Source organism: Balaenoptera physalus (genome assembly GCF_965194825.1).
Source record: "Balaenoptera physalus genome assembly, chromosome: 3".
In the NCBI taxonomy this organism is placed as follows: Eukaryota; Metazoa; Chordata; class Mammalia; order Artiodactyla; family Balaenopteridae; genus Balaenoptera; species Balaenoptera physalus.
In genome coordinates this window covers 54928212-54942313 of record NC_138890.1, presented here as the reverse complement: position 1 = coordinate 54942313, position 14102 = coordinate 54928212, and the positions used below count along the sequence as shown (strand labels likewise).

The following is a 14102-nucleotide window of genomic DNA, read 5'->3' as shown; positions in this document are numbered from 1 at the left end:
ATTTTATTTATAAATTAAAATCCCAGTGGGTTCTTTGTGTGGAACTCAAAAGGTGATTCTAAAATTCAAATGGAAGGACAAAAGCCAATAGCCAAGATGCTTCTTAAAAAGAAGATGGAATTTGGTTGGGGTGAAGAGTGGGACCTACACTATCAGATATCAAATTTTATTTTAAAGCTATAATAATTGATGGCACGAATTTAGCACAGGGATTCTATTAAACCATGGAACATACTGGAGAACCTAGAAACAGACAACATGGAGACTTGATTTATGACAGAGCAGGCTTTGCAGATCAGAAGGGAAGGATGAAGGGAAGGATGAACCATGGTGCTGGGCTAATTGGGTATCCATGTGGAAACAGATGAAATTGGATTCCTCCCTTGTCAAAAAATCAATTCCAGGTGGATTAAAGACTTAAATGGGAAAGACAAAACTATAAAACTTTTAGAAGACAACATAGAAGTATATCTTTATGACCTTGGGATAAAAAAAAAATAGTATTCAAGATTCTTCAAAAGTATAAGCCATAAGGGAATATATTGTAAATTTGACTCTATTAAAAATAAGACCTTCAGTTCTTCAGAAGACACCACAGAGTAAAACTACAAGCTACAAAAAATTCATATCCAAAATATTAGAACTTCATAACTTAATAAGAAAATAACCCAAGAGAGGGGTGGAAAAGCAGACAAAGGAAATGAACAGGCATTTCATATAAGAAACAAGAATGGTCCATAAACATTTGAAAAGAAACCCCAGCTCATTAGTACTCAGAGAAATTAATTTGAAACCACAATGAGATATCATTTCACACCCACCACAAACAGGTATTAAAAAGCTCAGCATTAACACACGCTAGCGAGACAGTGGGGTAACAGGAACTGTCATTCACTGCTGGCGGAAGTGTAAATTGTTACAGCCACGCTGGGAAAGAGTTTGTTATTGCCTAATAAAACTGAGCAGGCTCCTACCCTACGGCCCATCAATTCTACTCGTAGGTGTAGATCCTGGGGGAACTCTTGTACATGTGCACGGGGAACATATACAAGAATGTTCATAGCAACATCCTTCAGGACAGCCCCAAACTGAAAATCACCCAAATGACACTTAAATGATAGGACGGTTAAATGGTGGTAGATGCATACAGTGAAATACAGGACAGCAGTGAAAACCAACCACGACAACTTAGTGTTAAGCGGAAGATGTGAGTCACAGAAGAACACACGCAATGTGAATCCATTCACACTGTGCTCAGAAACAGGCAGACCTCAACTACGTATGGTTTAGGGATGTATACCAACGTTGTTAAAAATTACATAGAAAATCAATGGAACAATCAATTAAATTTCAGCATTGTAGTTTTAGCTCTGGGAGGAGGGAAGAGATCTTATTAGAGAGGAATATGCAGAGGGCCTCTAAGTACAGTATTCAATTCCTATTTTTATTCTGTTTCTTGAGTTGGGTGGTATGTATGCAGGTGTTAGTTTTGTTATTCTTCTTTAAATAACAAAAAATTATATACACTTATTTCTATGCCTACTGTATTTATAATTTAAAATGTCAATAACGAGGGAAAGTAACAGAGTGGAGATGGGGGTGGGGGGCATGGAAAGGGCAGGGGTGACAGAAGCAGTGTGACCTGCTCAAGGAGCTGAGAAAAGACCCCACGGCTGAAGGAAGTGAAGCGGGGAGGGAGAGGGGAGGAAGGTGAGGCCGGAGAGCAGGGCAGGGGCTAGATCACAGAGCGTATTCAAAGCTTCGATGACTACCTAGAAAATGGAGATGTAGTCGGCTTCACAGCATTATATAATATTACCCCTGCTGACCTCACTGTGTACTTGAGAAGACATTTTTTCGAGGTGGACCTAAAGGGACCTGCTGCCAGCTCATGATCGAGTTTTCTTTTTCAGAAAACGCTTTTACTCTCAGGGCAAATCAAAGCACTGGACGGTGCCTCCCTGCTCATCCAGAACAGGGAGGCTTTGTAGGCCGGACTGGTTCTGAGACAGGCTTAGAGAAGGAAGGAAAGCAGTCTGGCAAAAGGAGCTCTGACTCTGTTGGGACATCGCTTTGGCCAGGGAAGGAGGAAGATAAACAACAAAACAAAAAGAACTTCATATTCAACCTCCCTCCAGATCTATTGTATATTACAGGGGACACTGGCCAGGGATGCTGGTCGTCATGAACATGACATACCTGTGAACATAAAAACAGAATGCTGAATTTGGCTAGACGGCTTTTTCCTGGGATGCACAAACATGCCTCACATACATGAGCTCTCTAGCCACATGGAGTTAAGTGCTAACCTTGGTGACTCACAGAAAGGGCTCCAGGCCAGGGTCCTTGCTCCTGGTGTCAACTTAACCTATCACTTGCTGGCCATCTCCTAAACATCATGTAATCTTTCTATCTTGGCTACTGCATCTGTAAAAATGGGAGTTGATGACAGTGAGGTCTGTGTATCACAACTTAGTGTTGGAATTGTAGGCTGTGAGTGAAATACCTCTTGGAGATCAAGGCGAGCGTCTCCCAGCAGCGCCCAGAGCACCTTGAGCCCCACCCCTCGGCAGCGCCAACATGCACCATGTTTACAAAACTATGGGTTTAAGAGTCTTCCCTGGTATACATGGTGAGGTCCACCTGAGGAAGGAGCTCTGTGTGTCTTGTTCGTTGCATTAATTCCAGTGCCCAGTGCCCACACATTGCAATCACTGACTGTGGCTCTTAAGCCTCTTTTTTTAAATTTTTATTTATTTTTTAAAACATTTTTATTGGAGTATAATTGCTTTACAATGGTGTGTTAGTTTCTGCTTTATAACAAAGTGAATCAGCTGTACATATACATATATCCCCATATCTCCTCCCTCTTGTGTCTCCCTCCCACCCTCCCTATCCCACCCCTCTAGGTGGTCACAGAGCAACAAGCTGATCTCCCTGTGCCATGCAGTTGCTTCCCACTAGCTATCTGTTTTACATTGGGTAGTGTATATATTTCCATGCCACTCTCTCACTTTGTCCAAGCTTACCCTTCCTCCTCCCCATGTCCTCAAGTCCATTCTCTACTAGGTCTACGTCTTTATTCCCGTCTTGCCCCTAGGTTCTTCATGACGTTTTGTTTCTTTTTTTATATTCCATATATATGTGTTAGCATACAGTATTTGTATTTCTCTTTCTGACTTACTTCACTCTGTATGACAGTCTCTAGATCCATCCATGTCTCTACAAATGACCCGATTTCTTTCCTTTTTATGGCTGAGTAATATTCCATTGCATATATGTACCACATCTTCTTTATCCATTCATCTGTCGATGGGCATTTAGGTTGCTTCCATGTCCTGGCTATTGTAAATACTGCTGCAATGAACATTGGGGTGCATGTGTCTTTTTGAATTATGGTTTCCTCAGGGTATATGCCCAGTAGTGGGATTGCTGGGTCGTATGGTAGTTCTATTTGTAGGTTTTTAAGGAACCTCCATACTGTTCTCCATAGTGGCTGTATCAATTTACATTCCCACCAACAGTGCAAGAGGGTTCCCTTTTCTCCACACCCTCTCCAGCATTTGTTGTTTGTACATTTTCTGATGATGCCCATTCTTTTTTTTTTTTTTTTAAAGAAATTCACGTTCTTTTATTTATTTATTTATGACTGTGTTGAGTCTTCGTTTCTGTGCGAGGGCTTTCTCTAGTTGCGGCAAATGGGGACCACTCTTCATCGCGGTGCGCGGGCCTCTCACCATCGCGGCCTCTCTTGTTGCGGAGCACAGGCTCCAGACGCGCAGGCTCAGTAATTGTGGCTCACGGGCCCAGTTGCTCCGTGGCATGTGGGATCTTCCCAGACCAGGGCTCGAACCCGTGTCCCCTGCATTGGCAGGCAGATTCTCAACCACTGCGCCACCAGGGAAGCCCGATGATGCCCATTCTAACTGGTGTGAGGTGATACCTCATTGTAGTTTTGATTTGCATTTCTCTAATCATTAGTGATGTTGAGCAGCTTTTTGTGTGCTTCTTGGCCACCTGTATGTCTTCTTTGGAGAAATGTCTATTTAGGTCTTTGGCCCATTTTTGGATTGGGCTTTTTTTTAATATTGAGCTGCATGAGCTGTTTATATATTTTGGAGATTAATCCTTTGTCTATTGATTCGTTTGCAAATATTTTCTCCCATTCTGAGGGTTGTCTTTTCGCCTTGTTTATGGTTTCCTTTGCTGTGCAAAAGCTTTGAAGTTTCATTAGGTCCCATTTGTTTATTTTTGTTTTTATTTCCATTACTCTAGGAGGAGGATCAAAAAATATCTTGCTGTGATTTATGTCAAAGAGTGTTCTTCCTATGTTTTCCTCTAAGAGTTCTATAGTGTCTGGCCTTACATTTAGGTCTCGAATCCATTTTGAGTTTATTTTTGTGTATACTGTTAGGGAGTGTTCTAATTTCATTCTTTTACATGTAGCTGTCCAGTTTTCCCAGCACCACCTGTTGAAGAGACTGTCTTTTCTCCATTGTATATCTTTGCCTCCTTTGTCATAGATTAGTTGACCATAGGTACGTGGGTTTATCTCTGGGCTTTCGATCTTGTTCCGTTGATCTATATTTCTGTTTTTGTGCCGGTACCATATTGTCTTAATTACTGTAGCTTTGTGGTATAGTCTGAAGTCAGGGAGTCTGATTCCTCCAGCTCCATTTTCCCTCAAGACTGCTTTGACTATTTGGGGTCTTTTGTGCCTCCATACAAATTTTAAGATTTTTTGTTCTAGCTCTGTAAAAAATGCCATTGGTAATTTGATAGGGATTGCATTGAATCTGTAGATTGCTTTGGGTAGTAGAGTCATTTTCACAATGTTGATTCTTCCAATCCAAGAACATGGTATATCTCTCCATCTGTTGGTATCATCTTTAATTTCTTTCATCAGTGTCTTAAAGTTTTCTGCATACAGGTCTTTTTTCTCCCTAGGTATTTTATTCTTTTTGTTGCAGTGGTAAATGGGAGTGTTTCCTTAATTTCTCTTTCAGATTTTTCATCATTAGTATATAGGAATACAAGCGATTTCTGTGCATTAATTTTGTATTCTGCAACTTTACCAAATTCATTGATTAGCTCTAGTAGTTTTCTGGTGGCATCTTTAGGATTCTCTATGTATAGTATCATGTCATCTGCAAACAGTGACAGTTTTACTTCTTCTTTTCCAATGTATTCCTTTTATTTCTTTTTCTTCTCTGATTGCTGTGGCTAGAACTTCCAAAACTATGTTGAATACTAGTGGTGAGAGTGGACATCCTTGTCTTGTTCCTGACCTGAGAGGAAATGCTTTCAGTTTTTCACCATTGAGAATGATGTTTGCTGTGGGTTTGTCGTATATGGCCTTTATTATGTTGAGGTAGGTTCCCTCTATGCTCACTTTCTGGAGAGTTTTTATCATAAGTGGGTGTTGAATCTTGTCAAAAGCTTTTTCTGCATCTACTGAGCTGATCATATGGTTTTTCTTCTTCAATTTGTTAATATGGTGTATCACATTGATTGATTTCCGTATATTGAAGAATCCTTGCATCCCTGGGATAAATCCCACTTGATCATTGTGTATGATCCTTTTAATGTGTTGTTGGATTCTGTTTGCTAGTATTTTGTTGAGAATTTTTCCATCTATATTCATCAGTGATATTGGTCTGTAATTTTCTTTTTTTGTAGTATTTTTATCTGATTTTGGTATCAGGGTGATAGTGGCCTCGTAGAATGAGTTTGGGAGTGTTCCTTCCTCTGCAATGTTTTGGAAGAGTTTGAGAAGGATGGGTGTTTGCTCTTCTCTAAATGTTTGATAGAATTCACCTGTGAAGCCATCTGGTCCTGGACTTCTGTTTGTTGGAAGATTTTTAATCACAGTTTCAATTTCATTACTTGTGATTGGTCTGTTCTTATTTTCTATTTCTTCCTGGTTCAGTCTTGGAAGGTTATACCTTTCTAGGGATTTGTCCATTTCTTCCAGGTTGTCCATTTTATTGGCATAGAGTTGCTTGTAGTAGTCTGTTAGGATGCTTTGTATTTCTGCGGTGTCTGTTGTAACTTCTCCCTTTTCATTTTAAATTTTATTGATTTGAGTCCTCTCCCTCTTTTTCTTGATGAGTCTGGCTAATGGTTTATCAATTTTCGTTTATCTTCTCAAAGAACCAGCTTTTAGCTTTATTGATCTTTGCTATTGTTTTCTTTGTTCCTATTTCATTTATTTCTGCTCTGATCTTTATGATTTCTTTCCTTCTGCTAACTTTGGGTTTTGTTTATTCTTCTTTCTCTAGTTCCTTTAGGTGTAAGGTTAGATTGTTTATTTGAGATTTTTCTTGTTTCTTTAGGTAGGCTTGTATAGCTATAAACTTCCCTCTTAGAATTGCTTTTGCTGCATCCCATAGGTTTTGGATCGTCGTGTTTTCATTGTCATTTGTCTCTAGGTATTTTTTGATTTCCTCTTTGATTTCCTCAGTGATCTCTTGGTTATTTAGTAACGTATTGTTTAGCCTCCATGTGTTTGTGTTTTTTACTTTTTTTTCCCAGTAATTCATTTCTAATCTCATGGCGTTGTGGTCAGAAAAAATGCTTGATATGATTTCAATTTTCTTAAATTTACTGAGGCTTGATTTGTGACTGAAGATGTGATCTATCCTGGAGAATGTTCCGTGCTCACTTGAGAAGAAAGTGTAATCTGCTGTTTATGGATGGAATGTCCTATAAATATCAATTAAATCTATCTGGTCTATTGTGCCATTTAAAGCTTCTGCTTCCTTATTTACTTTTATCTTGGATGATCTGTCCATTGAAGTAAGTGAGGTATTAAAGTCCCCCACTATTATTGAGTTACTGTCGATTTCCTCTTTTAGAGCTGTTAGCAGTTGCCTTATGTATTGAGGTGCTCCTATGTTGGGTGCATATACATTTATAATTGTTATATCTTCTTCTTGGATTGATCCCTGGATCATTATGTAGTGTCCTTCCTTGTCTCTTGTAACATTCTTTATTTTAAAGTCTCTTTTATCTGGTATGAGTATTGCTACTCCAGCTTTCTTTTGATTTCCATTTGCATGGAATATCTTTTTCCATACCCTCACTTTCAGTCTGTATGTGTCCCTAGGTCTGAAGTGGGTCTCTTGTAGACAGCATATATATGGGTCCTGTTTTTGTATCCATTCAGTGAGCCTGTGTGTTTTGGTTGGAGCATTTAATCCATTCACATTTAAGGTAATTATCGCTATGTATGTTCCTATGACCATTTTCTTAATTGTTTTGGGTTCCTTTTTGTAGGTCCTTTTCTTCTCTTGTGTTTCCTACTTAGAGAAGTTCCTTTAGCATTTGTTGTAGAGCTGGTTTGGTGGTGCTGAATTCTCTTAGCTTTTGCTTGTCTGTAAAGCTTTTGATTTCTCCATCGAATCTTAATGAGATCCTTGCCAGGTAGAGTAATCTTGGTTGTAGGTTCTTCCCTTTCATCACTTTAAGTATATCATGCCACTCCCTTCTGGCTTGTAGAGTTTCTGCTGAGAAATCAACTGTTAACCTTATGGGAGTTCCCTTGTATGTTATTTGTTGTTTTTCCCTTGGTGCTTTCAATAATTTTTCTTTGTCTTTAATTTTTGCCAATTTTATTATTATGTGTCTTGGCATGTTTCTCCTTGGGTTTATCCTGTATGGGACTCTCAGCGCTTCCTGGACTTGGGTGGCTATTTCCTTTCCCATGTTAGGGAAGTTTTTGACTATAATCTCCTCAAATATTTTCTGTGGTCCTTTCCCTCTCTCTCTTCTCCTTCTGGGACCCCTGTAATGCGAATGTTGTTGCGTTTAATGTTGTCCCAGAGGTCTCTTAGGCTGTCTTCATTTCTTTTCATTCTTTTTTATTTATTCTGTACTGTAGCAGTGAATTCCACCATTCTGTCTTCCAGGTCACTTATCCATTCTTCTGCTTCAGTTATTCTGCTATTGATTCCTTCTAGTGTATTTTCCATTTCATTTATTGTATTGTTCATCTCTGTTTGTTTGTTCTTTAATTCTTCTAGTTCTTTCTTAAACATTTCTTGCATCTTCTCGATCTTTGCCTCCATTCTTTTTCTGAGGTCCTGGATCATCTTCACTAGCATTATTCTGAGTTCTCTTTCTGGAAGGTTGCCTATCTCCACTTCATTTAGTTGTTTTTCGGGGGTTTTATCTTGTTCCTTCATCTGGTACATAGCCCTCTGCCTTTTCATCTTGTCTCTCTTTCTGTGAATGTGGTTTTTGTTCCACTGGCTGCGGGACTGTAGTTCTTCTTGCTTCTGCTGTCTGCCCTCTGGTGGATGAGGCTACCTAAGAGGCTTGATGGGAGGGACTGGTGGTGGGTAGAGCTGGCTGTTGCTCTGGTGGGCAGAGCTCAGTAAAACTTTAATCCGCTTGACTGCTGATGGGTGGGGCTGGGTTCCCTCCCTGTTGGTTGTTTGGCCTGAGGCGACCCAACACTGGAGCCTACCTGGGCTCTTTCGTGGGGCTAATGGCGGACTCTGGGAGGGCTCACACCAAGGAGTACTTCCCAGAACTTCTGCTGCCAGTGTCCTTGTCCTCACGGTGAGCCACAGCCACCCACCACCTCTGCAGGAGACCCTCCAACAGTAGCAGGTAGGTCTGGTTCAGTCTCCCCTGGGGTCACTGCTCCTTCCCCTGGGTCCCGATGCACACACTACTTCGTGTGTGCCCACCAAAAGTGGAGTCTCTGTTTCCCCCAGTCCTGTCAAGTCCTGCAATCAAATCCCGCTAGCCTTCAAAGTCTGATTCTCTAGGAATTCCTCCTCTTGTTGCCGGACCCCCAGGTTTGGAAGCCTGACGTGGGGCTCAGAACCTTCACTCCAGTGGGTGGACTTCTGTGGTATAAGTGTTCTCCAGTTTGTTAGTCACCCACCCAGCAGTCATGGGATATGATTTTATTGTGATTGCACCCCTCCTACCGTCTCATTGTGGCTTCTCCTTTGTCTTTGGATGTGGGGTATCCTTTTTGGTGAGTTCCAGTGTCTTCCTGTCGACAATTGTTCAGCAGTTAGCTGTGATTCATGTGTTCTCACAAGAGGGAGTGAGAGCACGTCCTTCTACTCTGCCATCTTGGTTCACGTTCTCTCGTCATCTTCTACTTGTTGGTCAAGTTCCTCTAGGTCAGGAGTGCATGTATCTTTTCAAATTAGTTTTTTTGTTGTTGTTTTTTTGTTTGTTTGTTTTGGACATATACCCAGGAGTTTAATTGCTGGGTCACATGTTAGTTCTATTTTTATTTTTTTGATAAACCTCCATACTATTTTCCTCAGTGGCTGCACCACAGTGGCTCCCACCAACAGTGTACAGAGGTTTACTTTTCTCCACATCCTCACCAACATTTGTTATTTGTGTTCTTTTTGATGATAGCCATTCTCACAGGTGTGAGGTGATATCTCATTGTGGTTTTGTTTTGCACTTCCCTGATGATTAGCAATGTTGAGCATCTTTTCATGTGCCTGTTGGCCATCTCCATTTCCTCTTTGGAAACATATCTATTTAGACCTTCTCCCCATTTTTAATCAGTTGTTTGCTTTTTTGATGTTGAGTTGTATGAACTGTTTACATATGTTGGATAGTAATCCTTTATTGGTCATATCATTTGCAAATATCTTCTCTCATTCAGTAGGTTGTCTTTTCATTTTGTCAATGGCTACATTTGCTGTGCAAAAGCTTTTAAGTTAATTAGGTCCCATTTGTTTATTTTTGCTTTTATCTCCTTTACTTTAGGAGACAGATCCAAAAAAATATTGCTACAATTTATTTCAAAGAGTGTTCTGCCTATGTTTTCCTCTAGGAGTTTTATAGTATCCAGTCTTACATTTAGGTCTTTAATCCATTTAGCATTTATTTTTCTACATAGTATTAGTGAATGTTCTAATTTCTTTCTTTTATATGTAGCTGTCCAGTTTTCCCAGCATCACTTATTGAAGAAAGACTGTCTTTTCTCCATTGCATAGTCTTGTCTCCTTTCTCATAGATTAAGTGAATGTAAGTGTGTGGGTTTATTTCTGGGCTCTCTATCCTGTTCCATTGATCTATGTGTCTGTTTTTGTGCCAGCACAATACTGTTTTGATGACTATAGGTTTGTAGTATAGTCTGAAGTCAAGGAGTGTCATTCCTTCAGCTCTGTTCTTCTTTCTCAAGATTGTTTTGGCTATTCGGGGTCTTTTGTGTTTCCATACACATTTTTAAATTATTTGTTCTATTTCTGTGAAAAATGCCATTGGTATTTTGATAGGGATTGCAATGAAGCTGTAGATTGCCTTGGGTGGTATGGTCATTTTAACAATATTGATTCTTCTAATGCAAGAACACAGTATATCTTTCCATCTATTTGTGTCATCTTTGATTTCTTTCATCAGCGTCATAGTCTTCAGAGTACAGGTCTTTTGCCTCCTTAGGTAGGTTTATTCCTAGGTATTTTATTCTTTTTGATGCTGTGGTAAATGGAATTGTTTCCTTAATTTCTCTTTCTGATTTTTCATTGTTAGTGTATAGAAATGCAACAGATTTCTGCATATTAATTTCATATCCTGCAACTTTACCAAATTCATTGATGAGCTCTAGTAGTTTTTCTGGTGGTGTCTTTAGGATTTTCTACTCATAGTATCATGTCATCTGCAAATGAACAGTTTTGCTTCTCCCTTTCCAATTTGGATTCCTTTTATTTCTTTTTCCTCTCTGATTGCCATGGCTAGGACTTCCAAAATTATGTTGAATATAAGTGGCGAAAGTGGACATACTTGTCTTGTTCCTGATCTTAGAGGAAATGCTTTCAAATTTTCATCATTGAGTACGATGTTAGCTGTGGGTTTGCCATATATGGCCCTTACTATGTTGAGGTATGTTCCCTCTTTGCCTGCTTTCTGGAGAGTTTTTATCATAAATGGATGTTGAATTTTATCAAATGTTTTTACTACATCTATTGAGATGATCATATGCTTTTTGGCATCTTTTTTTTTAAGCTTATTAAAGCATATTTCACATACCATACATTTAAGCCATTAAAGGTGTACAAGTCAGTGGTTTCCAATATATTCACAGATATGTGCAACCATTATCACCACAATTTTACAATATGTCATCGCCTCAAAAAGAAACCCTGTACCCTTAACTATTATTCCTATATCCCCCCTATATCCCCAGCCCCTGGAAACTACTAATCTACTTTCTATACAGATTTGTCTATTCTGGTCATTTCATATAAATGGAATTATGTAATGTTTTTTGTGTCTGACTCCTTTCAATTAGCATAATGTTTTCAAGGCTTATCCATGTTCTGGCATATATCAATACTTCATTTCTTTTATGGTTGAATAATATTCCGTTGTATGGATATACCACATTTTGTTTATTCATTCATTAGTCAATGGACATTTGGGTTATTTCCACCTTTTGCCTATTATAAATAATGCTGCTGTAAAATTCATACACAAGCTTTAGTGTGGACGTATGTTTTCATCTCTCTTGGGTATTGGACTTACTGGGTCATATGGTAATTCTATGTTTAGTCATTTGAGGAACTGCAAAACTATTTTCCAAAGGGCCTGAACCATTTTACGTTTCCACCAAAACTGTACGAGGGTTTTGATTTCTCCACATTCTTGCCAACACTTGTTACTATCTCACTGGAATAGTTTTCTGATCCTATACCTGGATTGAAATGTCACACATACATACGCAGCCATACATACATTTACACAGTCATTGGCACACACACAAAACTATACCCATGCATGTTTGCACACACCTCTAGAGTTTACATACATACACACAGAATTCCAGATAGACATTTACAACCATACATACATATAATCACACAGAGTATACATGCCTATCAATCCACAGGCCCACATGTGTGAACATAATCAGACATACAATAGACCAGTGCCATCATACATGTACATACAATTGTCATGGGTTCTGAAAAAACATACGCAATTGTAGAAAGAACCAGAGATACATGTACTCGGTAATGGATTAGCAACTGCCCAAACACACATATGCAAATAATAGTCATACCCACAAAAGCATAGTCCTAAAAAGGCACACATATGTAGTTACCATCGCTTATGAGCCGACAACTGAAGACAGATTGAACGTATTTACTCTGGATGGCATGGAGATGGTTGAGGTTTCACTAGTCCTTGGTGGACTGGGTAGAAAGATCTTTTTGTTCATTTATTCATTCTTTAAGCTACAAGTACATATTGGGCACATAAGAATTACAATGATGAACAAGATATAGTCCCTGCCCTCATGGAACTTACAGTCTAGTGATGGGGGATGGTCAGTAACTAAACAAGGAAACAATCACAGCCTGTGATATATGCCAAGAAGGAAATGAGCAAGGTAAGACGTTACACAACAGGCAAGGTGCCAGGATAATAGGCAGTTTCCAGATACTTTTAGCATTATTGCTCCCTCTTTCATCCTGGAAAAGTAAAGAGGATGCAGATTTACCTTCCTTAAGTCACTGGGTAAACTGGTGTGTGTGTGTGAGTCTGAGTGTGTGTGTCTGTGTGTGTGTTAATACTGATAGTGTGGGCTCAGGACCTAGACAACCTGGTTTAAAAGTTTGTTTCATACTAGTTAGGTAACTTTTCTTTCCCTCAGTTTCTCATCCAAAAATAGGGATAATAGTCCCTTTAATAAGGATTAAATTAGCTGATACTTGTAAAGCTCTTAAAACTGCCTGGCGAGTGTTAAGTTCTCAATATCAGCCATTGTATCATTTTATGAGAATAGGTTTTCATAGAGGGAGGTGAGTGTAGTGGGAGATGGGCTGGGAGGGGCCCAGGGAAGAGATCGAGGATCCTGGAAGTACCCTGTTGACTGTAAACTAGACAGGTCTTCATCCTCTGCCCTTTCTGAGCAGTCTTTTGGATTGCGACCCTGGTATGCCACCCCAGCAGACCATAAACCAATCTACCAACACTCGGCTCTGCCCACAGCCCCAAACCACAGAGCAGACACATGCTGGGTGGTGCTGGGCGTGGCCCTTGGTTTATGGTTGCGTCAGGCTGCAGCAGCTCTGCTGTGGGCCTGGCTGGTGATGTTCACTGGTTCTGCCTGGCTTTTCTGTCTGTGTAGGTCAGCACTTATCACCCTGCACCTGCCTCCCCAGGACATTCCACGGCCATCATCAGTCTGCCCGGCTCCCAGCAACACCTCTCAGCTAACATGTGAGTAAAAAAAGCTCAACCCTCCACTCCCGGTCCTGGCATAGAGGGGTCATCTTTGCCATCCCTCTGCCATCAAGCGTCCCCCGTCCCCAACCAACACATCCAGAGAGATAACAGCTCCCCTTCTTTTACAACCTCCAAAGGGAGTAATGGTGAAAAACACGAATTACCAAACCACATCATCCTGGCTCATTATTTTACAAAAGTAGAAAGAGACTGGAAGATTATATACCAAAACATTGCAGGAAGCTTGGGTACTGAGCAATTTCTATTGTCTTCCTTTAGATTCACAATGCTAGGTCATCAATAGATGTTGCTCTAGTAATCAGCAAGAAATAAATATAGCATTTTAGAGGGGAAAGGAACCTTGCAGATGAGAACACTGTCCTAGCCCCTTTGATAAAACCTTTCAGTGTCCCACAGTCCACAGAGTCTAGAAGGACTTCCTAACATCCAGCCTGAGGCCATACACTGGTAACCCCGAACCTGGCAAGCCAAAGTGGGTTATTTTTAATGCCTTTAGTCGGGCAGTTATTCTCTTTCCACAGCCTCACTATTCCCCAGGGTCTTCACCCCCTGGCTCATACCTGGATGTTACCTGCCCAACTCCTGTGTGGACTTCAGAGAGGCAAGTCACTGAACTAACCCGAGAACATTTCTACCATGTTTCAAGCCCATCCTCCTCCATGCCAACATACAGCCAGTATTCCACTGCATGCCAAACACTGAAATTAACACCCGCCTCCCATTTTCCCATGTCCACATCCAGCCTACATTAAGCTAGCTCCTCGGGCCATTCCTGGGGGTCAGACATGTCCCTACCCTCAGGAGAGGGAGTGGACCAGAGAGGTTTCTCTGCTGACCCCTCAGTTCCCTGAACCTTGATGGCTGTG

At 40.3% G+C, this 14102-nt stretch overlaps 1 protein-coding gene across 2 annotated transcripts in view; it reads left to right on the top strand.

Moving 5' to 3' along the window:
- SH3RF2 (SH3 domain containing ring finger 2) overlaps positions 1-14102 on the top strand; it is a 152010-nt gene that overhangs the window by 106183 nt on the left and 31725 nt on the right. For both annotated transcript variants that reach the window (XM_082454171.1, XM_082454172.1), the window contains exon 6: positions 13118-13209. In XM_082454171.1, coding sequence (XP_082310297.1) covers positions 13118-13209 — 92 coding nt within the window. The remainder of the gene's footprint in view (positions 1-13117; positions 13210-14102) is intronic.